The 26,009-nt window shown below is 39.7% G+C and overlaps 1 protein-coding gene across 2 annotated transcripts in view; it reads right to left on the reverse strand.

Moving 5' to 3' along the window:
• Positions 1–26,009, reverse strand: part of vps13b (vacuolar protein sorting 13 homolog B) — a 324,831-nt gene that overhangs the window by 114,111 nt on the left and 184,711 nt on the right. Inside the window, exons 26-30 of one of the 2 annotated variants that reach the window (XM_088929247.1) lie at positions 23,134–23,305; positions 20,222–20,336; positions 17,237–17,378; positions 15,790–16,201; positions 15,051–15,162 (exon numbers count right to left, since the gene is read on the reverse strand). In XM_088929247.1, the coding sequence (XP_088785373.1) occupies positions 15,051–15,162; positions 15,790–16,201; positions 17,237–17,378; positions 20,222–20,336; positions 23,134–23,305 (953 nt within the window). Of the gene's footprint in view, positions 1–15,050; positions 15,163–15,789; positions 16,202–17,236; positions 17,379–17,953; positions 18,021–20,221; positions 20,337–23,133; positions 23,306–26,009 lie in introns of both variants that reach the window. The other variant, XM_088929248.1, reaches the window with a different exon arrangement.

The raw sequence follows: 26,009 nt of genomic DNA on the forward strand, positions 1-26,009 counted from the left end.
AGGGTGTAATCCCCACCTGATGCTTAGGCAGGACAGGCATTTGTGTCTGGGAATAATTGGCTCTCTGATAACAGAAAGATGAAGATGATGTTATAAATTGAATGGCAATTCTTTTGCCATTTTACTGTTCCGACTTTGTCCCTGTCCAAGGACAGGGGGGCAGTAAATTCCTTGTTTCTGTAACCTGTTCAGCACTTAGTTTAGCTGTAACCAGGACAAAGCCTCTCCAGACAGCAAGATGAAAATATTTGAATAAAGAGCTTTTCCTATTCCTGGTGGTTCTTACTGCAAAACACTAGCGTTATTTTTGCGGATACAAGATTAGTTCAGCGCGGTTGTTTAAACGCCTGCCAGAACAGTGTCATGTAGGGTAGGCTCGTGTAAACAAAGGACGGAAAGATAAAAACGTTAAAAGAACCAGTAAAGCCTATTATACCGGTGAGTGATAATTAACATAATGAAGAAATTATACTGAAACACAACATGAAATGTCTCATTCTTCCCAAGTAGCCTGGAGTTTAAAATTCTTTCAAGTCAGTTCCCAGCTGAGCGTTTGGTAACAAACCACATCCTGTCCACTGCAGCACACTGTGAGCTTCTCCTGCTTGGAAAAACCAAAAGGCAGGAGATCTTTTATCTATAGTACGACTGCAGAAACACAGAATCCCATCAGCCCAAGAAAAAAATAGCATCTAACAATTGAATAGTACCAAAAATGTAGAAATCACTGATTCATAATTACAAAACGATCTCAGAAAGTATGGGGCTCTAATGACAGACTAACACAGCCTTTACAGATACAAAAAAATCTCTCACTGAACGCAAGGTACAGTAGGGAAGGATTTTTGTTTTTACAAGATTGCATATGACTGGCAATATGTCATGACTCCTGCAAAGGCTACGTAGATGATCTGGGTTTATTTTTGGGTTATTTTTGTTTTTAAAAAATACTGCGCTCCTGCCAGGCAAGAACCCTCTCAGTAAACACAACACGTGAAAAACATTACTGAAGATCACACATCAAACGCTGCAACATTGGGCTTCCTTCCTTTAATCGTGCTCGCAGGAAATGTTAGACATATCCTGTGAGATGACCAGACATTCGGTATTTAAGACAAAATAAGCTTCCAACAAGCTATAATTCCACAGATCTAACCATTTCAGTAAAGGATCCAAACTCCACCGTAACACTGGCACAGGACATCTCTCCAACACTGCAGTGCCATCACACTGAGGTACAGTACTGCTGTTTTTTATTCCAAACCTATTATAGTGTGCAGGACAGATGAGCTTTGCTTAAAGTTAACTACACAATTTTTTTTAAAGAAAACACTGTATATCTTTTAATAATACAGTCTTGTGTAAATGTCTTTGAGTGGTGTGGCATCAGCTGAGACATGGAAAATACAGTATGTTCAAAGAAACCTCAAGGTGAAACCTGATGCAGGAACAACTGCACATCTCGGGAAATGAGATCACAGGTAGGGCCACACAGGCAGGGATATATTCAGACCCGTTTTTCTTAACCACTTTATGCCTTATTTCTGGAAAAACAAAACTGGTTTATTCTCACAGACATCAGGGTTTGCTATTCATTTTTTAAAGGATTTATCATTAGATGCTCATACAGCGTTGACTCTCCTTAACACCTTCTTTGGAAAGAGCTTTAGGAGTGGCTGGGGCGTCATGTGCTTTTTGGCGTCGTGTACTTTGTTTCTGTGGATGACACTCTACAATAGCAGCTTGCTCTCGCAAGAGTCTTATTCAACCTACTGTACATGTTTGTTTCCCGCCGACAGAAGTTCTAATCACGTGGTCGTGTTTCAGCGGAGTTATACCTCGGTCTTCTCAGGCGTTCCAGTGCAGTCACCTGGCAACGCTGAGGTTGAACTCCACCCAACCCGAGCAGCGTTCCTTCTGCGGGGAGCTGGAGAAGGGCCGGGATGGCCCACCTCACTCCTGCTCACAGCGCCAGCGGCAAAGGTATTCCACATCCCACTCGTAACCCACGAGACCACAATTGCTTCCTTGTGAGAGAGTACAGGTAACGACCAACTTCAAGCACTGGTCTCTACTGTACCTGCTGATGTGCAAAAAAAAAAATGGAAATCCATTCTAAAATCCATCTTAATGAACTATTTTGTAATTTGACCTGTAAAGTCCCTGAAACTGAATTAACTTTAAAAGTGTCTCCAAGCACTGTTAAGGATTTCGGCTAGGTACTGTAGCTGAGTCAGCATGCGGAGGGTGCGAAAGTTCATTCCGTGCTGAAAGGTAAAGAAAAGAAAGCCAACACTGTCACACCTAAAGAAGGCTCCACAGCCGAAGTGTTGTGTTTCTTTTCTTGAACCTTAACCTGTTAAAAAGATGGCAGTTTGAATACTGCGAGGCAACTCACACTGAGGTATCCCAGTGTTTTATTTCAAGTCTACTAAGAAATGCCCATTAGTGTTTTTAACATCATGACGTTTTCCAAAGCTTACAGTATATGTTATTGAATCCGCTGCTGTTTATAGTTCTGCGCTTCTAGATTTTTGTACTCATTCAGTAGTTTCCTTAGAGACTGCTAAAGAAAGGTGGTATGTAAAATAGAGCATAATCGTTAAACTGATGTGTGAAATGCTTGACTGCATAAACGTGCTGTATGTTGAAGGAGGTGTTGTTCTAAAAGACCTTCAGCAAATGGAAATTCACTGCTTGTTGCGGTGGTATTTAGCCGGATGTTTCACTTTCTCTGTAATAAATAATATGTGAGGAACATTTTGGTGATGAAAGGTTTTTGTTGATTTATCTTTTAGGTTTGTTGATGCCTGGCATTACCGTCTCTCTTCCAGTTTCCTACGTGATCAAAGACGCCCGTTTGCACATCACCGCAGAGCTGCCATCCTAAACTAGAATGCCAATATATTTTGAAGAATTTGTGTACGAAGAGTGGGTGGGCATGTCTTGCATTACATAATTTATTTTGAAACATCAGTTTTGGAGATGTAAAAGCGCTTTTTTTCCCTAAAGGCCATTAGTCAAACTTTATTATATTTTAAGTATCATTTATTTTTAAAGTTTTCAAACGTATTACTTCTTACGGTGTCTAGTTTTGAAGTGGATTTTCAATTGAAAATGCACTTCATTTGATTAAAATCATTCCGCTTGGGACCACACATGTGTCAGATTAAATGACTGTTTATCAGAAATGCTTGGATTTGAAAATGATCCTGGTTTGGCATTGGATATTGAAGAAGGAGATGCAGTCACTTCAAACATCCACAGAACTAGCTGAGTGGTGGCCACAGTATCTGATAAACTGGAGCTTCGATTCTTTCTGCGTTACAGAAAACATGTGCTCCTCAGCTGGGAGAATGTATGAAACCAGCTTGTTTTTCTTTGTATTAAATTTAATGATACATTAAAATTAAACGGTTTTACAAACTTAATAATACCAATATATTAGCTGTCTGACGTCATAAAGGGCAAATAAAAAAAATGTTTAAACAAAGCTTTGTTTTTTAACTTGCAAAGCTAACCAAAACAACTAAAATATTTGAGAAAACACAGATTTCTAGGCCAATGAAAATTGTGCCCATTTTTTTAAGAAACAATGTATTTCTTGTGGTAAAATATCCTTTCTTGTGGTCAGATCTAGATACCACGCCAAACTAAATTTCTCAGCATAATTTCATATTATTATAAGGCAAACCATTTTTTTCTCAAATGTAAAAGCATTTCTGTCGTACACTAAGCTTAAAATTAAAGAAAAATGATTTGTTAAACTTTCAAATAATAATTGTAAATCCAAACATACCAAAAATATCAGTAGTGCAGTCAGTAACTGTTGAACACTAAAACCTGTTCGCCTTCACACTGTTCTAGAAAAAGGTACAGCAGGTGTTCTCAAACACGCAGTGAGTTATGCTTAAAATGAGCTACTTCAGAACAGAAGCACAACTGCTAATAGTTCAATGATGAGCGCTACTCTATTTTCCAGCCTCCTGAGCAAACAACAGCAAAAGAAGATTCCATGAATCAAACCCCAAATCCATTAAGAGAAGCTAAACTGTTTTGAAATGAAAACAAAATCAAACCCAAGTGGCACCTAAGAAAGCCTCGTGAAATAAGGCAAAGCTTTCTGGGAAGAAACCTAAATTGTCGCCTTTAAGTGACAGTTTATGATTCTGAAGTAGTTTGGTAAACCTGAGCCATTCCCTACCACCTTTCACAGAAGTGATGCCACAGTTTCATCTAAATGCAGAAACTTAAGTACTGTAGGTCAGGACATACATCTTCAATTAACCCAGCTATGTTAAAATGAGTATATACTGTACTGTAATACAACTAAACATTCAATAACTAAAATTACCAAACACTGATGCTTCCAAGGGAAAAAAGTGATGAAAAGATGATAGCCCAATAGGCTCGCATTTTAAAAGCAGTCGCTCTTTTAAGTCAATGCTAAATTGTACACCCCAGGGTTGTAATGTGCCTCTTATTAGACAAGCATTAAGCAATTATCCCATTTTGTTTCCAGAACCACAGAATGATTGTGGCTTAACACATGGACATCTAAGACATCTGTACATTTTTTCCTGAGGTTTCTAAGCAATCCATTTAATTTTGTACACCTACTGTGTTACAAAGAGGTTTCTCTGCGGAAGAATGCTGCTGACCCCACATGTAATTAAAAGCAACATTTTTTACGGTATTGGAACCATATTCCAACCCTGATAAGTCTGATATGTAATTTAACAGCCCTGTAAATGGAAAAAGTAAAGGGTATATTTTAAGAGAGAAGGAAAACTTTTTGTGCATATTGCTGGATTCCCACAGTCTAGCAAACACTGGGCTAGACTGTGCATGTGTGAAACATGAAAAGGAAAGGGAAATGTCAATAAAACTAAATACAGTCTTAGTTTGGCTAAAAAAGGCACAACTTCTTTGCCTCAATGGACGTTTTTTACCATTCTCTGGAGCTTAGCTGTGGTTTATTCTAGAAAAATTAAAATCTAGTCCTATAATAATAAACTCTACATTAAAGTCATCATAGCTGCTTAAATGTAACATGTTATGCTAATTAAATATTCCCTCAGCTGAAACAAGGCATTTTAGCATGAGTTACTATCTGGTGCTGTACACTTAAAGAATGAATTCAAAGACATTCATTGAGGTTTCATTACTTTCCTTCTGTCTGGCAGTCACCGTTAAAAAAAGATGTTTCAAATTTATATTTAAGAGACACTTCATGTTCTAAGAATGTGCTTTTGCCAAACATTTGTCTTTAGCCCAAAAAAGCAGTACAACTACTATGATCTTGTGAAAGAATTTTCTGCAAATTAAAAAAAAATGTTTAACACAGGTAGAATTTGGTAGGATTCCCTGTGAATGAGGAAGCATTTTCAAATCTAACAGGTATAAATTCGTAGAAACCTACAGTACATCCTGCCACAGGAAGTCACAGTATTTAACTAGCTATGTTTGCAACTGCTGTCTGAACTCCTCTCCAGCAGATCAATGCTGAGCTCTGATGTACTGTACTGCACACCTTTAAAGGAGCAGGACTGGTAATGAAACATGTCTCTGATAACATAATGCATAGGCTGACCAGCAGGGAAAAGAGCAATCCTAGGAAATGCTAATTCTTTTTTATAGGATATATAGGCATATCTCATGTATCGTCACTGCATTTCGGATTTGTACATCTACTGTCGTTTTTATCGGCGTCACTGACTGTTTCGAACTGATCTGAGAATTTTGCCCAGCTATTTCCTGAAAGTAGCCAGGGAATTGGCATCTCTGAAGAGGGACAAGGGTGTTGCAGGACATATTATATTAACTGTGTTATATGAATTCATTTTTTAATATGTTCTGCATCACCCAATCCCTTCCCTGGGGGGCAAGTGGGTTTTCATTCTAACTCATCTTTAACTCATCTAAACCAGCTGTCTACTGGTCTAACTGGACCTGTTCAAAAGCTTCTCCCAGCTCATCCAGTGCTGCAGCTGTAAAGAGTAAATGAATATTAAGATAGTAAGAACTGTAAGTAATTTTTATTACCAAAGTAGGGGTGCTAACTAGAATCAGTCCCCCTAATAATCAGCTTGGAAAGAAGCTAAAATGAGATAAAACACACATATCTGCTTGGTAGTGCGGGAGTATTTTAAGCTTCTAATCCATTAAACCTTTTAAGTGCAGGCAGAGAAATACAAGTGTTGTGGTATAAATTCTCACAGAAGAAAACCCTGAGAATAACATCACAAGAGCCACAGATATTTATGGAATGAAACCACAAGCTGTATACAGAAGTCAGCAAATGCCACAATACAGATGCACTATGGTTTACTCCCTAACGGAAAACATAGCAATCCCATGATAGAGTACACTGCTTTCAATCCCAGAAGAAAATGAAGGTATAGGAGAATCTCAGTTCCATAAACTGCATCTTCTGCATGCCCTCCGGAAGAATAAAGACTGCAGATGACATGCAACAGACTTTGAGGCTGGTCTTCCTTCTGTTTCCTCTCCAAATACTCAGACTTACTGTATGCTCTATCTAGGGACCACTTTGCAGATAACTCTTAACAAAGTGCACAACGTGTCATAGAGAATTTATTCTTGCAAGAGATGCCTAACATTTCCTTTTCTTGGAAAACAGCTCAGATGGAGACGGAAAATATTGCTTGATCCCCTCTCCCCCCTACATTTTGTCACATTCTCAAACCGAAGCTTGAAAATGTCAGAAGTTGTTTAAAAAACATATCTATCCCAATGCGGGAAAAGTGCCCTTGAGCCGTCAGACAAACCACCAGTCCACAGTATCGCACTTAATTCAACTTTTTTTTTTATAATAACATAATATTCTCAAATACACAAAATCATTTGAATAGTATAATGTTTTTTTCTTTCTGTCCTAAATCCTCCATTACCTCAGAAACTAAAATATTCCTGCCTGGGAAACAAGTTTGTTATTTTAAATATACTGTATATATATATATTTAAAACCAACCTGTGTGTCACATCAGTAAAAAAAAATACATTTTTAGTTGAAATTATTCAGGTGTTTCATTTGCAGTTTGACAAAAGCAATGTTCTGGCAGAACTCCCTTCACTCCTGCTCATTCTCTGTCTTGTTCCAATACTGTATGTTCCAATAATGCTGATAAGGAGCAGTGAATGTACAGTAGTGGCCTTTGAAACATGTTTGAAATCCGACTTTTAAGTGTGGATATACTGTCTGGATATATCTGTACTGTACATGTTAGTCAGTCAGCAACAGCAATTGAAATCTCTCTTTACACGTGCATGTGTAAATCCATCAGTCTCTGCAGACAGAGTGGAGCTCTACAGTATACAACTGGCTTAAGATGTCATAACCTCAGGCTTTTAAACAAGCTAAAGATAAAGCCATGTTAGTGGTATCATAAGTATCCAAAGAACCATCTCTGATTTGACTTGTGAATCTATGTCTTAGATCGCAAAACCACTTCTAGATGATTTACTTACTGTAAAGACAGCAATCTGTGTTGATTCCAGACAAGAACAAATTGTGAATATGCAGGGAGGGAACTGACAGAGAAGAAAGAAATTGAAGCCAGGAAATGAAAAAAGGAAAAAAAAAAAAGGTTTCAAAACCCAAAATGAAATGAAGAACAAAAGACGGGGCATGAAGAGGACCTCTATAACACTGACTGGAAACAGAATAAAAATGTTAAAAAAATTAGAATGACCACATAATGGGATCAAGATCAGGATTTTAAACCTGGATCTACTTGATTAGTTTATTTCTGTGACCTAAACAGGTTTTCTGCAGTTTCTATCTGAATACTTCAACCACAGCTATTTTGTACACACAGCACTGTATATGTAAACATGTCAATACAGATATAACATTTCTGTATATTTCAAATATGCAGCATATGAAGGAAATAAATAATAGATGAAAGCAACACAACTTGTGATGAGACAGAAATATGGGTTAACAAAGATCCAAATCACCGTGAGATGAAAATGATCAAAGTTGGAGTTTCCCATGTTCAGGGGCTCACAAACAATTTGTAGTGAGGTTCACTGAGGGAAAAGGATCAACAGGGAAGAATACAGCTTTACCTCTTCAAACTGATGAAAGTGAAAAACACACCACAGCACTGGAGCGCTCACATTGAAAACAAAAGCAAGGAAAATGAAACAGTCAACGCAAACAAGATGTTACGGTTTTCTCATGTGGGAACTTTTCTCCATTTTCATTTTAACATTTCATAAATACGATTCATTTTTTTCTTTACATCTTAAACGGTCTCTTCCCATTTCAGCCAGCGAAGCAGAGAAAAAAAGGATGAGAAACGATAAGAGAAAACCCAAAATGTGAGGAATGTCTTCCGTGAAACCCTATTCCACTGTGACGCTGTCTGATACGCACTAGAAGGTGGCTGTGGCCACAACATGTGGTTGCAATGGTTTGCATGTACAACATCTTAAAGGGTCTGGAAACAGATTTATTGCACACCATAACGGTTTATGGTCACATAATTTACTGGGCTTCCACCTTGTTAAATATCTGGTTCGTTCTGTAGCTGGGAGTGGATAACATCTTTAAAATCAAAAGACAAGCATAACCAAATAATACCAGGCATGAAGGCTTGTTGGGTACACAGGACTATCGCTTTGCACAGGGGTCAGGAGTGTATGGAGAGAGGATGAGGATGGAATAAACTGAAGAACAGGATTGTTACCAGCGTTCTTCGGAGGAAACCCTGCTGCACTGGGCAATATTGTTATGAAGCAGAAATTAAGAGCAAAAAACTCACTACAACGCCGGAGTCAAAAAACAAACAAGGCTCATAGCCAAGGAAACTCAAAATCAAGGTACCAAGGGAATTTGTAAGTGAAGTTATAGAAAGCAAATAAAAAGTCCAAAACATACAAAACTTGAGAAAGCAATCCAGAAGGGAATCCAAACATCAAAGTTGAACAAAGTATGGTCAGGAAACACGGCAAGCTAACAGATAATACTAAGAAGTGTATTTAATCTCTAAGACTGAGTGTCAAGAGTATCGCAGGGGCAGGTCTTAAATAGGCAAGTGGTTAAGCGTGAACAGGTGGAACTGATATTCTTCCTCCTCAGCAAGTTATCACAGCAACTGGTTGATTTACAGGTCTAACACTTGTGATTCTAGTGTGGCCTGTGATTCTCCAGCGACATCAGGATTAACACATACTATTAGAATGTTATATATATTACAATATTACCTGTAGGTAGCAAAAACAAAGTACTGTGTAAGTACAAAGCAGAAAACACTGAATTTCAAGAAGCTGCTTCTGAAAACATATACGGTACATGTTTATGTATTATCATCATTATCATCAGCTATACAACATGAAGAAGCAATAAAAAAGTCAAACACAACGTTGAGATATAAAGTTAAAAGCAAAGGATTTATATCAAGGGGTTTAAAGACAAGAAGCAGCTACAATATGTTGAAGTTCATTTGAAACAGAGGACTAAAGAGGCACTACTTTATGCAAAGGTTTGTGGGAGTTTGGAATAAGGTACAGTACGTACTGTAGCAATTTTGTTAAAGCTGGTAACCTTTTCAGATGGTACCGATGGGTCTGGATCATTTGCGGTTCATTCTAGATGATTAATCTGCAGGTAAAATCCTAGTTATTAACTATTGTTCTGCAATGACAGCAATGCCTTTTATGATCTTAAGAGTAACGGAATATCTGTGATGTCCCAGCAATGCACCACAGCAATTTTAAGATTACATTTCTTGTAATAATCCCTACATAAAGAGGAGTACACTGTAATAAATACATTCCAAAAAAGGGTAAGCAGAATGCAAGTAAAAGCTTTTTTTCCTTCTCAACTGAAAACACATGCCATGTGTTTGAAACTGATATGGATCCAAGAGCCATTCAGGACATATCCTCAGTGGTTTGCTTTGGTGAATTTGAAAATACTAAGGAAGTGCATCCAACCTCTTTGTTTTTTATGGCCTAGCAGAAGAATGCATCTTGTTTTTCAGCAAGGTGTGCTACACAGTAATTCAGTAAGAGAAATCCTGGTGCTGAACAGATAACTAAGCACCATTTTTAAAAAGCTGACAAATCCTCATCTGCTAATATTTAAATAAGAGCCCAAGGTACAATTTGCATGAAAAACTGATTTAAAATTGGAGCATCAACAGAGGAAGTTTGAACTTTCTTTCCTTTCACAATTTTCCGTTACACATTAAGTAACTGCACTTATAACAATTATAATTAAAATAAACTACTGTCCCTCAAGACAAGACGCTGAATAACTAATTTCCACGCTTGTTTTCAAGGGGAATCCCAAGCTAAAGTAAATGGATACTAAACAATTACTATTACCATTACTAAGAGGCATCTTCTCCATTACAATTAAAATTGTTCACATACTTTTCAATAATGTCTGCATCGTTGTTTCTGAATAAAGACTGGCTGTTTATGTTTTCCATTTTTAGTTTAATTTTAAAGTGAGGCCCTGAGCCAGGGGAAGGGTCATGTAAGGCAGGTTTAAACCAAGCTGTTGAAATAACTTCCAGGTCGGGCATCCTTTCATACTCTATAAAGTTGTTTTTTTTTTCTCTATACTTCAGTCCTTGTTCAAAATCAATTGACAAAGAAATTCCTTGAGCCTGCCAAGAAATGCCATTAATAACCAGTAAGGGTGGTTTTGCATGTATATTTAACTGCACTAGAGAGAGAGAGCTGTGGGCTACACTTCAGCTGCCTGAACTCTGAACACACACAACCTTCCAAACCCAAAGAGAATTGTGAATCCTGGCCAGACCAGTCCGGGCTACAACCAAGATCAGTCATAATTAACTAAATAATAGGCTTGGCTGTCTGATAATTCGTTTGCTTTTCTCAATGAGTCTGATCTGCCATCTACCCCTGTTTAATCAGAGGGTCACTTTAGATTAATGGATCTTTGAGATGCCTGGGTGATGGGGACTGGCAAGCAGGGCCACATTTTCTAATGCATTTCCGAACCTGGTAACAAATTGTTGTTAACAGGTTGGCAAAGCAACAGTGCCTTTAAAGTTCTTGAAGTTATTCTTCCAAAAAAAAAAATTACTACTTATTTTCCATTATTCTTCATGTTCTTGTGCTCAGATTTTAGTGATTTTGAAATTGTGACAGTGTTCTGGCCACCTACAGCAGGCAGTAAACAAGCGAAAGGAATGTGAGCACTTTACTTTCTGGACAGACACAGACTTGTTCTTGTAGATACAAACATTTTCAGATTTTTGCATAATTTTAAAAACTGAAATCCAGGACCTAAAAAAAAAACAATCAGGAAAGAATCTGGGAAAAAGTGAAATGAGTAATTAGCTAACTTTATTTTGTAAGGCCAGCTACAAGACCTCCTCCGTACGATCCCAGCTGGATAAAGCCTGTGTCAGGCATAACAGTTCCAAGTAAATGTAAAGAGTAGATAAGGTCTGATTCGTGCTATGGTAATGCTAAATGTGTCCATTGGTAACGCTGGTATGGTAACACTGAATGTGTTTCTTCTCTTACACGAAGAAAATGAAAGCACTGAAACTAACCATCTCCTCTCAATATTCTTTATTTAAAGGTTGGTAATTATTTATTTGCTATACTGTAAATAACATTAATTGTTGTAAAACCCTCAGAGTTCATTAAACTATACTATATATTATATGTGATGTCCAGGTATTTTAATAATATCTCTGAATTTATGTAAAATTCGTCTCATGTAGTGGTGCAACTGGTCATTTTAATTCTCATCTCCATATGTAAACTATGTTTCAATATGTTGCATTATAAGAGGTTATTTAATTTTGAAACTGATGAGCCACAGGGAATAGAGCCACCTGCTGGTCTGCTGATATCACTTCCTCCTGTTGTAGCACAAACTGAACTTGAACAGGAGACAGCTTCTCCAGTCAGTAAGTAATGATGCAGAACACTCTCGGACCACGTAATGTTTAATTTACAAAATATTAAACGGCTTGCCCTTTTATCTTAGCCTGATGTTTAGCACAGGAAAAAAAATACACGGCTTTCAAAATCCTCAAGCAAACATTTAAACACCCATGTGCTGTTTTCGGAACAGACTGAGACATAGTAATTGCCTTTGAAGAAACACAAGAAATGATTGGAACAATAAATGAAACAATTTTGCAGTGATTTAATATATCTGGATCAGAAACATCAGTGGTATTGTCAAATTATCACTGTGCTCTGCACAAGGAAAAAATAATATATTACACATACTAGACTAAAACAGGTCGCTGGTTATATCAAGTTGTATTTCAACTACAAAGACATGATGATTGAGTCTTTTAAAGACAGAGATGCCAAGTTGTTTGAAATGAATTACAGAAAGCGTTCCTCGTTAGTCAAGTCTTTTGCTTACAAGAAGCTTTCAATTAAATGTTCCTTGAGCAAGATTTCAACGGAAAATGAGATCTGTGAGATTGTACAAAGAACATTAACCACAAGAAAGTTGGGAGTGAAGGCATGCTGGACATTCCCTGGGTTACATTCATGTACTTGGAAATTCCATCTTTTTAAAGTTAGGAAAATGATTTCAGCTGTGTAAATTGACAGCGGCCTTGTACGAGCTGATGGATAGGGAAAACCAAGCTCCGTGTCATAATTCCTACTCTTAACCCACAGGGGACCCAGACTGTTATGAAGTGATATTCCTTATTATGATCAAATGAAAAAGTGTTAATTGGTTCCAAATGAATCTTTTATTAACTCCATGCTTTGAAAAATGTTAATTTTTTCCCTTTTAAACAATATAGTTTTAAAATGATAAATAAACATATTGTGTAACAAAATGTGGTCGGTACTAAATGACAACTGCAGTGCAGAATTGTAAGCATTTAAGAATTTAACAAGCAAGACTGACAATTTCTATTCTGATTCTGATTTTTTTTTTCTTTTTTCTCTCTCTCAAATTGGTCTTTTCAAATCAAATCCCAATTCATTGACTCAACTCATAGCACTGAGAGGAGAACGAAAATCACTGAAAATGCTCACATCCCATTCCCCAGCCAAGCCAGCCACTTTAATGCAGCAAATGGGTCTGCTGAGCTGGTGATTTTAGAGGGACAGACTCAATCTCAATTAGGGTGAGATTAGTCAACCTGGGCTCTCTGCTGGCAGTGATACAGTGACCCCTAGAGGCACATTAGGAGCTTGCAGAACTGACTCTCTTCCAGTCAATGCCGAAACTCCAATATGCATTATATACTGTGATGCCACAAGGGGAAGAGGCATTGAGGGGTGATACTTTAATAACAATTTACTTAACTTTCTAGGTCTACCTATGCCCCCAACCAAGATGGTTGAATGGAGCCGACATGAAAAGATCCAAGATGAAGGACATCAAGCGATCACAAGAACTGCGAGCAGATGTGCTCCCTGGTCAGACTATATAAGTAGAGTACCGAACAGGCGAATGGGTGGCAGCCAACAAGATAAAAGCAAGGAGGGAGTAAAGAACGTGGAGGACTGCGGAGAAAAAGATAAAAAAACGTCTTTGAATTGATAGTTAATGGTGAAAGATCTTTGTTGTGTGGACCCGAGTTACGTAGATCAAACCTGGACTGTGTGAGAGCCTTTTTCAGGTAATGTCTTCTGGATTTGACAATGTTTTGACCTGGAATTTTGAAATTGGGTTTTAATTGGGTTTTGTGGAAGCCTTAATTTTTAAAAATAAAAGTCTTACAGTCGGTCGTTAGTCAAAGAGTTTGTATGCCTAATACAGTCCCCAGCCCCTTAAGACATCATAATACGTATGTGCTGCCTGTGACTACTATAAAACGATAGGTGCAAAGGCAGACTGGTGTTAAGAGTCCAACTCCTCCACCTCCACCTTTGTGCAACTGCAAGACTTTTAGTGGCTGACCAAGATGCAAAAAGAACATGTACTGTAACTGGCTTTTTAAAATCAGTTGGGTATAAGATAAATAATGCATGTTGCTACTTTGTTTTTTAAAAAATCTACTTGTCATGAAATATCTCATCTAACAATTATAAAGTGTTTGGACCCTGTGGGAACTGGTTTTGTTTGTAAAACATTGGTGAAGAGCACTTCTCTGCAGTACATCTACTGTTCTCTTTCAAAGAAATCGATATTTGAAATACAACACTTTCATGTTAAGGATTAAGACAGAGTTTTTCTCTGCTGAGCCTCACCACCACATTTTAGGCTCCTCTTAATTTACTTCAGCAACAGAAGAAAAAGAGGCACAGTGAGAAGGTAAGTAGCATTCTTGTTCCTGCAAGATATAGGCCAGGCAGGCTCCAGTGTTGCCACCTCCAAATCAAAGCAAAATCCCAAACTGATATGTTTATATTAACCTAACGCAGCAGTGAAGGCTGGAATAGACCTCCTTTCACACACCTTTTCTTCTCAAAGTCAACAGTCAATTTAAGCCTCACGTTCGGTATCGCTGCCAGCTGTACAAAGCGTTATGCCTTACTTTTATCTCGCTCATTACATGTGTTTGCCAGTTTTCTCTGCCCATAGACGATTGGTGTGGTTTCCAAACAGCCATGACACAATCCAGATCATGAGCATTCGCAGAAAATGTGTTTATGCTGAATATTTTCCTCAGAGGTTTGCTTTTCTTCACAGCTTTGATCCACATGGCACTGAGGCTTGTATCAACAGTCTTGCATTTCAGATGCCTGCCTACATGTCATTTATAAAATTCCGTCACTCCCGGGGAGTCAAACCACACTGAAAAGCTACCACTGGATTCTGAAGACTTTTAAAAGCCTTCTCTCATCTGACTCACATTTTCTTTGAACAAAAGAAGCAATAATCTCATGTCTGTTTTTATGAACTGTGACTTACGTTTTAAGCTAGACAAATTTCTAGTGACACTTTTAAACAAATTGTGGTCAATAATTCAGTTTTGAAACTAAAAATAGCTACACTTAGGCACCTCTGAGGCCTCACAAAGCCAGGAGTATGCCTTCGTGCTTCTCACTTCCTTAATGGAAGGTATTAAGGCAGGCAGTGCAGAGCGAGGGAAGGAGAGGTGACTTACTGATAAATATCCTTGCGCAGGGCAGTTCTACTTAAAGGGTTATCTGCTTGTGGAGCCATGCTCACAGAGCCAATCTTAAGGACTAAGGTGTCTTCTTTCTTCAGGTGGCACTCTGGAAACACATGAAAACTATTAACAAAACACCATTAAAAAAGAGCTATATAACTAATTGCTACTAACAATATACCATGTGCACCTTCAAGAATATGCTGTAGCTTTGCAAACCGTATGGAATGTTAATAACTCCCCTTGGGCTTCTTCCTAGCTTCCGGATTCGGCAATTCCTGAGTAACAGTACAGGCAAGGACCAGATCCAAGGAATGTAAACAATCAGAACCAATTTCAATGCGCTGTGAACTACACACAGAATGTGGGCCTCCATATTTCAGTTCAGTAAATTATACGTTGCTCTGGAAGCCGAGTATCTTTGAGAAGACATGAAACCACAACAAAAAAAAAAAATGCTCCGCCGGGCACTGTGTGCTGAGTATGGGAGAAGCAAAATCGACACCAGACAATGAAATGCTTGAGAACTACACCCTGTTGCAGTTCCACGCCTCCTTCTTGGTCAAGTGTAGCATTAATGCATTGTTAAATAAAGGAAACAAGACATAGCGTTAAGATAATCATAAGCTTTCTGCACACAGCCTGGACTTGGGCAATGGTATATGCAGGGGGTGTTAAGAAGCAAGCTGAGAACTGAGCATACTGTATGTGACTGAGACTGCCTGATCCTCACCTGTGAGGGGCTCCTGTTCCTGTGCGCTGGGGAAGAAGACGCGGATGACGCTGGTGTTGATGTAGATGAGGGGGAGGCTGTGGGAGGTCAGGGTGTGAGTCCTCATGGGCTGCCCTCCGGACTTGCCCTTGTCCCCCTGCCTCTTGGGGAGCTTGACCTGGAAGACGCCGGCCACGGCGGCGAGCAGCGGGCAGGACAGCACGACGTCGAAGGGCTGGGCGGTGAGCAGGATCTCGCGCAGGTACTGAGGGGAGCCGTCGGCCAGGCCCTCCGACAGCTTCGGCGGGCCCCGCGCGCCGCGCTCCTGCCGCGAGGTCAGCTTGTGCCGCACGTTCTTGGTCACCGCCTGGGTGTAGGTTATCGACAGAAAGCCGTGCTGCTGGTGGGACACTTCCAGCACTTTCGCGGCGGTCTGCGGGTGAAAGCGAAACCATGCTGTTCAAAACGGCGGCACCGCGAACACCCTACGCTATCAGTCAGTCCGTACAGTACGTTGTTAGCTAAGCTCGAGCTCAAAGCGCACACATGCTGTTTTAAAGGTCATTTCCTATTTTCCCTAACTCAGCGTTATTAGGCGATAAATTTGCTTTAAATCGCTGCATGACAGAAACTGATGTCGAACTATTACTTTTCACTTCCAGATCATACAGAATAAGCTGTTAATTATCGGTATCAGTTACAGTACCTGCTCTGCCAAAACCAGTCTCTTCAAGATTATTTCTCAGGCTTATGTCTGTGATTCTGCCATTTTCTATTATTATTAAACAATATTTTTAATGTTTCTGGTTTAGTCCTCACTTACTGTGTAACACCATGAGTACTCCCTCATGGGAGAATAAAAGTTCTCCCTTTTCACAGCCAATAGAGCATTATATTATTAATTACCAAGATTAATAACTTATTATGGAGAACCAGCATTGAAGAGACTGATTTGGGAAAGCAATTCCCATATTGATTAAAAAATGGCAACAAGAATAATTTAGCGTAGAACAGGGATTTCATACTTTAAAGGACGGGATATACATCAAGGAAACCTAACACCAATAGATCTTGTCTGCAAGAGCTTTCATTAACTTTGCCTTACATCTGAACAAGCAGCAGATTCAAATTATATTTATATTGCACAAAAAGTTAGGTATGGAAATATAAAACGATCAGAACCGTCCATTTGCAAAACTGAATACAGCGCAGGACAATCTACTTTTGCTACAGCACATAGGCATGGATTCCCAAACTTGTACATATTTCTTAGTGTTAGTACTGGGACGTCATAAAGATACAGCCTGGAATGGAAACGGGGAATTCTGCAACGGTCTAAACGTTGAACAGTCAGGGAACCTTGCACATATCATAGTAGTTGAACAGGCAAGAGAAGGACATGCTTAAAAGGCGTTGCAAAGTTAATGGGAGCTCCATGTGGTAATCTGAAACAAATGTGGCTTCTTACAGGAGGGAAAAAGCCAGAGAAATGGCTGAAAGGGTCTTGCTTGCTGACGGGTCGGACCAGCATGGTATGTCTATTCAGCTTGTCAGTGCAAGAGAGGAGCACCCCTCCGAAATGGCCCAGAGAGCGCTGGCCTTCCTCTAGGCTGAAGTGGGGGCAGGTAAAAGATGTGGGAAAACAGAGGGGGGGGGGGAAGAAAGCAACAAAGAGCAGTAAGATGGATATTGACAGATATGCAGATTTTTGCAAAATAAAGCTAGCTGCAAGCAGCTGCAAGAACCACCTTATGAATGGCCTTATGCTGCGGTCAGCCTACACTGGCTCAACAGCAACTGATTCAGCTTTTGTCTGAAATCCAATGACGGTAATCAGCGGGTGATTACACACTCAACCAGTTCAAATTTAATACACAGCACTAGGGCAAACAGAATAAGGCCACCCAGAGGGCTCTGACAGATCGTAGGTTTTCGAACACAGAGAGAAACGTCACCTGATTTGATTAGAATCCCAATCAAAACCACCAGAGAGCCCAGGAAAATGACTGCAGGGACTATCAGAACAAGCTGTATTCGATGTTTACAGCGAGGAATGGTAACTGTTCCTTATTCTAGCTTTAGATCCTGCAGGCAAAAGTTCCTAAGCTCTCCAGGGTAAATAGAAATGTATGCCCCAGATTTGGACAGTATTTCACATGGCACGTCCACTCGACAAAAGCCTCACCACTGGTTTTTCCTTGCACTGCAGAATGACTCCTTCATTATGTCCTGTCTGCCAGCCTTCACCTGGCCTGGAAAAGACAATGTCCAGCTCATCTTGTCTCCGTGATCTGTGCATTTGTAGTTTCTGATACGTTGTCATTGTTGACGTTATTTTTAGATTTCCTAATTTTAAACAAATATTGTGAAATCCAAACCCCCCAACTGAGCCAAAACAATCTTCCTGGGTTATTATCACGGCTTAGTTCTTTGGCATCATGAGATGTCCCTAATTTGCTTTTCTAAACAGAGTCCTAAATCCATGGAAACTATCAGCTGACACAGCCCTGGGGGGGGGATGACTCCTCTCAGCTTGGCTGTACCTTCAGTGGTTGCTGCTTGATGCAGCTTCTTGGACTGAAATGTTTGGAATAATGTTACCATGCCCCCTCTGGATTATTTTCCGAGACTGAAGCGAAAACCTAACCAACAGCCCACTTCATTCTTAAAGCTCTGACCTCTGCACAACAGACCCCTGAGAACCCCCAGTAGACTAACATTCTCTCCCTGCAAACGCAAGACCTTCTAACACATACCTGACACAGGACATCGATGACAGACCCATTCGTGGTGGTCATTTTAACCCTCCTTAAAAATCCCGTCACTCTTGATATTAAACAGAACCGTCACGGTTCTTAACTGGTACCATAAAATAGTGTCCTTATGGAACTCTGCTGCGTATTTATAAAATCAATACCAAGCAGAGGAATACGTGAGGAGGAAACAACATGGACGGTATATTTGCAGGATTTTACACAGAGAACCCTGCTTCATCACAGGATGCTTATGAACTCCTCTCAGTTCTGTATGCTCGACTGTAAGCTTGCCCTGCCCACAACATTCCCTTCAGCAGGAATGGGAGTTCAATCGCCCAAGCAGTCCTGGTAATGTCTGTTCTCTTTTAACGTGCTCTCTTGCTACACGAAGACCTCCCATCCCTTTAGACAATTATTTCTGAAACATTTGTGAAACAGCTGGAAGCCATCAGATTTCATTTGTGTGAGCTGCTTTTAGGAGCAAATAAGGGTGAACTGTCACTAGACATACTTTCACACTGGTGTCTGATTATCTGAAAGAACTGACGTACCACATGCACTATACTAAACAACTTTAATAGCATTTTCTGACTCCATGCAATTACAATTTAATAATTACTTTTTAATGCTGAGTGCCCAATGCGCTATTCCATTACGAAAGGCCTTATACACATGATGCCTTACTGAGCCAGTGGCCAGTGAAGACGTGAATGAACATTTTCTAATCCCAAGCAGAGCAGAGCTGTGCATTTCCTTTAGGTCTGCAATCTAAATTGTGAATGTGACTCAGACTCATTAAGGTAGCACTGATGGCAATAATACTAATGCCCCAGTGCATGCGGGAAAAGTAAATTCACCAAAAAGAAACATGCAACTGTGCTGAGGAATCTTCTCGTTTTGCCTTAGAAACCCCAGTCATTAAATGCTGCAGTCAGGTGCTGACAAGCTGAACTCAGTGACTTAAACTCTGGTATTTTTGGATAGTTCACTGATGAGGCCCACTGGGTGACATGTGGAGCTGGTTGACAAGAGACGTGAGGACATTCAGTCATGAGTCATTTTGATTCTGTGCGTTATGTCTTCATGAAAATGAATATAGAAACATTTTGACGCGCTTTCCAAAACAGCTCTTAAAAAAAAAAAGAGCTGAAGAGAACCAGGAAAATGAATCCATTTTGCTCCTGTCAGAATGGGCCTGTTTAAACATGGCAGTCTACTGGTTTACTGGATGAATATTAAGCCTCAGTACTAAGGTATGTGAAGGGTCTGATGTTGGCGCAGCTGTAGGTGGGACTCCACTATCCACTGGGGGGCAGGTGAGGTGGATCTTGAGGAGAGAAATGTTTTTAAGAACATAAGAAGGGTTAGAAACGAGGGGAAGCAGTTTGATCCTCCTGACTGATTTGGCTGACTAATTAATTGGACAAACGTTTGTACTCAGTTATACAACTAGGTATTTTACCAGAGCAATGGGAGCGAAGTACTTTGAACAAGAGCTCAGCCCCTACAGCAGCCGCTCCCCACATGTGGATTTGAACCCACAACATTCTGGTGATGACTCGAGAGCCCTCATCACTCCTCTATACTAATAATAATTTTATTTCTGTATTTTACTGGTTGCCATTGGGGGCGGGGGGGGGCAGGGGGGAAGAATTCTTAAAAGTAAAATCTGTTGGAAAAAATATCTGGACGTTTACCTCTTTTTATAGTGATCACTGTTGAAACTGCCCACTTTACATTTTATCTTGGTGTAAACATCTTGAACATCCACTGAGGCACTGAGGTCTTCCAGTTCACTGATCACACAGGTCTCTGCAAAATAAGGTAGGCAAGACAGGAACAATGATATACAGTACCTTGAAAGGGTTACAAGAGAAAAAAAAAGAACTTGAACACTAGAGCTTTAGAATATACTGATCCATACAAACCAGGAGATACTTGAAGAATGCCCCACTTGCAAACGCTCATTGAGGAGGGGTCATGGGCACAGAGATGCTTTGCTGACGCTTCTTCGCCACATGGCTTTGAACATGCCAGGATCATGCGCTGTTCTGAACACACAGCATGCTGCCCAGGTCACCACGTTGCAACACGTGTTCAGAACAGCGTTGCATCAGCATTTGCTTTGTATGCTGCGTGGATCCTTAGATTTCAGTCATAATTGATATCAGATTGATAAGTAAAATGGAATTCAGTCTGCAAACAGCATAATATTATATTTCACTACAGACATCTTTGTTGTTAAGAGCTAGGGGCTGTTTACAGATGAATTATTAGACAGCAATCTTCCCTTTTCCGTCTTTAATAAATGGTGTAACTCAAGCTCCACGACCTCCTGATAACAGCATGTGAGTGCTTAAACAACAGACCCTGGTACTCCTTCACATGGAACAGAGCACTGAATAAGCTTTGTCACACAATCTAAATTGTAACGGCGTGAGGATTACATTTAACACTTAACACTATATTTAACACTGTCATGTACAAGCAGTACAAACTAGTTTTTCTTTGTTTCTTACAATTAAGCTCCTCACGTATTAATTACATAGATAATTCGGACCAATGAAGAACTATAATTTTAAGAATGATATATTGACATGTACAAAAATATGAATATGAGTAACATAAGTAATATTTTTCCACACTGTAAGTGGGTGTTTTAAAGATTGATTTACAGGGACACTGCATGAATACATCACACTAAATTAATACATAATTCTCATGCGAATGTTAACAAATTAAGTTTACAAATTTAAAACTGAAAAGGTACCACATGCATTTAACTGTGCAGGTCAGTATCTCTGTGTGATCGAACTGCAGACGGATCCGTTCATCCAACAGACACCAGCGTGATTTTATAAACTGAAAAATATGCTATTCCCTTCAAAATGTTAGAGTCCCCTCTCCAGAGAGTAAAACATGTCCTAGTGTGCCAAGAACGCCTTTTGTAAAAGCGGCTGGAATTGCAACACTGTAGCACCACCATGGCAGTGGGCTATAAGAAAGAAATTGCATCAGCTTTGATATGAGTGGAGGGGATTAGGGTAACACAGCAAGCTACACCTCTGCTACCTCAAATGCTACAGTTTGCAAACGAAAAGGGCCACAGCAAACTGCACAAAAAATAAGTACTATACACTACAGTCCTTCACAACAGTACGGCACAGACCCACGACAGGTCATAAATAATGGTGTAATGCTATGCTGGCTGTACTCAATGTTTATAACATAAATCATAGAGTACTATAGGATCCTCCTTTTAACATTTTAAGTTTGAATTATTTATGAATTTGAATCAATCTGCTTATCACGCCATAGCTCTAGTATTAATATCATCCTTGCAGATTTTAACAGGCATGAGATATTGCTTGGATCACTCATTAATGCCTTGAACACTGTATCAGTGGTAGATTTACCTAGCAACTCAGATGGCAAATATTAGCATAAATCCTATGTAATTCCTACTTAGGATGCTCCTAAATCAAAACATAACCTCACAAAGTTCCATTTAAAGCACTAAAGCTCAATGATCTGGTTGGCAGATGCTAAATATTATACAAACCCATTAAAGGTAAAGCTTTCCTTTCAACACTGCACTAAATCATTTAAGGAGACGTTGCTTCTTGGTAAATTTATTGCCACGTTACTTGCTTCTAATTTTTTCTTTCTTTTACCCTATAAACACAAGTGCATCCCCAATGGGAATGTTAGTGTACAGAGATGACTACGCATATGACTACTGCTACATTCGTATAAAGGCCAGGACGTCAGGGCCCTAGAAACATAATACAACTGACTTATTACGCAGAATACATTTACTATAGAGATGGGCTGACACACCATACTCAATGACAGAAAGGAGATTAATTTCTGGGCAGGATGTCTATTTACTTCTCAGCTGTCCTAAATTATCTGCCCTGATTTGCCAGTTTGTGACCTTTCTACAAGCTTAGCAGAAACAACTTTTTGTATGGCTTTGCTCACATGTGCTTTGCCTCGAACCACAATCACGAACACTCCTCTGCCACCACCCAGTAGTTTCGTACCTCAACTTTGAGGAAAAGGGGCATTACGCTCCCTTAGGAAGAGGAAGAAAAACGCTTTACAGTATGGCAAACCTGACCATTTTATCAAGAAGCAGGTGCTTCTTGCATCTTCTGTGCTCCTGCTTCAGAATGACCTGTTCAGGTCCTTTTCTTACCTCTCGGAACTGCAAGAAGACACTTTAGAATTTAATTCCTATCTGGCGCTTTTGTACTGTAAATCTCCTCCTAGCTGGAGCCTATCCCACCAACCAACAGGTGCTATGGCAGGGTACGCGATGGACTGGCTGTATATCAGATACAGACACAGAGATGCACACACTCTCACTGGGGCCAATTTCCCCAGCAGCCAAATAACCATACTGATACAGTATGTGTTTGGACGGTGGGAGGAAAACGGAGCATCCAGAGAAACTCGTGTGAGCACGTGGAGGACAAACAAACTCCACGCAGACAGCACCCCAGGTCAGGACGTGATCCGCGGGCCCCCGCACTGCGAGGCAGCAGCGCTAGCCTCTGCACCACCGCGGCTGTTAGAAACGGTCTGCCCCCGAGCAGAACATTACCCGTCCTCTTAGTTGTAGGATCTGGAGCAAACAGCTTCACTGTGACTTTCGGCAACATCCACTGCATCCACAGGCTGACCCGCCCGCTTGCTCCACCAAAACTGCTCGTCTTCTGCTCCAAGGTGACGGTGTCTGAGAAAGGGGAGTCGTCTCCAGTTTGTAGAGAATCCCCCTATAAAAGCAGTTAATGAAGAACAACGTCACACACAGGAGGGCAGACAGCAAAAAAAAGTGTTTGAACAGGACTAGCTAAGATAAATACCTACAGTAAGTCTTTTTCATAAGTAGTAGGCATAATACAGGAATGCGTTCAAAATGTAACACACATAAAGGATCACTACTGCACTTATTGTGGTGTTGTCAGCACATACAGTATTCTGGACCTCCACAGTGGGGAAAGCTCTCAGGTACCTAAATATCTCAATTCCACTTACCTGTACTTGCATTACATGTGTCCTTGGTGATTTATCAAAGATTAAAGCAGGAATTTAATATAAAAATACTTTCCTGACGTTCTGTATTATTGCAAAAAGAAAAAGAATATTGCGAAAATGGGTGGACAGTACAGGACCGACATACTGTACAAAGAATGGATTAAAGAGGCTGCATCACAAGTTAAATTTGAAAAGGTTTCATGTTATTTACAGGGGAAACTTAATGAGCATAGGAATGGTTGGGGCCCATTAGAGACATACAGTACTTGAATGGCACTGGATGTTAAGAAAATCAGTAGGAAGTTTGTGAATTAATCTTTTTTTTTTTGCTTGTTGTGTTTTCATTATTTTTTGTGAATGGAAGCATTTTTGTCTAATAAGAAAAAAAAGGAAAAAAGCTTAAGAGTGAGAAAAAGAGAAAGAAGAAAAAAAAATTAGTCCTCCAAAGTTGAGGTGGGGTGGGGGGTTGGAGGTGGGTTAAAAGAAGAAAAAAAAGTAGGCTCTTTAAGCTTAGTGTTTGCCATTTTATACTTAAAGGTTAAGTTCTTGCTACCAGCATGTAATGTATTACACTTGTCTACATAAAATGTCATCTCTTCCAGAGCCTTGCCCAGTCTTGAATTAGGGTGAGTAAGTTGGGATTCATTTTATGGGGATTAAGTTCCCTTTAGTTACACAAACGAAAGCCATTTGAGGAAACAGTAGTGTCCAGTGATGTCAGAGACACAGCCACCCAGCTAAACCCTCTGTGCCAGTTTACAACAGCTCAACAATAGTCGCTATTTACAAGAGTCTGCTGGAATAGCTCCATGGTAGAGTGCGGATGGCAGTGGTCAAGCCCCACGCGAAGCCGATGTTCAACACCAGGGTGAGAAGGGACGGATGATGTACTGTGCGCAAGATGAACGATTAACCGGAAGCAGAGCAAGTAAACAAAACAAGAAACCCAGAAATATGCATCTAGACTGATAAAAGCCGAGAAAGGTATTCTGCAGTCAAATTAGCTAAAAGCTCTCTATGAGTTTAGCCTTGCTTAGAGTCATTAACAGCTTTAACCTTAAGGTCACCGTGTTTTCTCCAGAGAAGCTGTTTTTATTTAGAAGCCTTGACTGCAGATATGACAGCTTTGAGAGCATAAATCCGAACAAAACAAACTCCCAGTTCTTATTTTCCAACATAAGAAAAGTGCAGGATGCTGCAGAGCAAGCTCTTAGCTCATTACTGGGTTTGGCAAGAGTTTCTTTATGACAGCATCTGTGAAGTTTTTTTTTTGTTCAAGGATCTGTTTTCCAAACATAAATCAAATTGGCCAATAAAGCAAAAGCTGCAAACAAACAATACCGTATTTTATAGTACATGGTGTTTTTCCATAAGCTGCTTAAAAACCATCCTGTTAATTATACAGTATACTGTGTCAGAGCTTAAACCAGGAAAACGCATAGTTCATGAGTATTACAGTGGCAACACGGTTATCAACCATTCCATTAAAAACCTTTTGTGGTTTTCTTATTACACATTTTTAAAAGGAAAACAGATGCGTAACACAACCATACTTTAATATGATGATGAGAATTTAAAGGGCAATACTTAATACTCCAGTAACTGCAATGAAACAAAAATTAGAGGTCACAAGTGGACACTCCTTGGAAGTGCACTTTCTTCTGGAAAAAGGAGGTACTGTTCTTCTTTACACAAAGTGTTGTGGATATATTGGACAAGCTACTCAGCTGCGTTACTGAAGCCTAAAGTGTTGCTTCTTTCAAGAAACAGCTGGATTAAATCCTCAGATCAATTAGTTACTATCTACCAAACCGGCTTGGTGGGCAGAATGGCCACTCGTTCACAACAGTTAAAATCTTATTTTCTAAATCAAAAATGGGCAAAATGAAAAATGTGGTAAATGAGAAATTACTGTATGTTTACACAAATATATTGTACATACAGAGTCTATAGAAAGTCTACACACCCTTTCCAAAGCAACACATATTGTGTCCTAACAGCCTAAAATCAAGACACACAAGGAATGGGCAAACACTGCTAAATCTCGGTGTGCTGCATTGGTACTGCAGAACTCTCCAAACGGAATTACAGCTGTAATTCAAGCATAAGGTACTTCCACCAAGTACTAACACAAGAGTGTGTGCACTTACAGTATCCAACCCATTTTTCTAGGTTTTCATTCCCATGTTTTCCCCCTGAAGGTCATGTGTTACAATGTGTGAATAAAGGTCAAATAAATTCTGATTTAATGTGTCTTGATTTCAGGCTGTCCGTGAATGTGCTTAAGCCATTCTGAGTTTTTAGTAATTGGTTGCCGAGAAACACATCTACAAATCTGTTGCACCCTCTGTAAAAAGATGATTTTATAGTACTTTATTTACAAATCAGGTTACAAATCACAAATCACTGGCCAGATTCAAATCTGTAGGGTCATGTAATATT

The sequence above is a fragment of the Atractosteus spatula genome, chromosome 12 (assembly GCF_055471065.1).
Source record: "Atractosteus spatula isolate fAtrSpa1 chromosome 12, fAtrSpa1.hap1, whole genome shotgun sequence".
Taxonomy (NCBI): Eukaryota; Metazoa; Chordata; class Actinopteri; order Semionotiformes; family Lepisosteidae; genus Atractosteus; species Atractosteus spatula.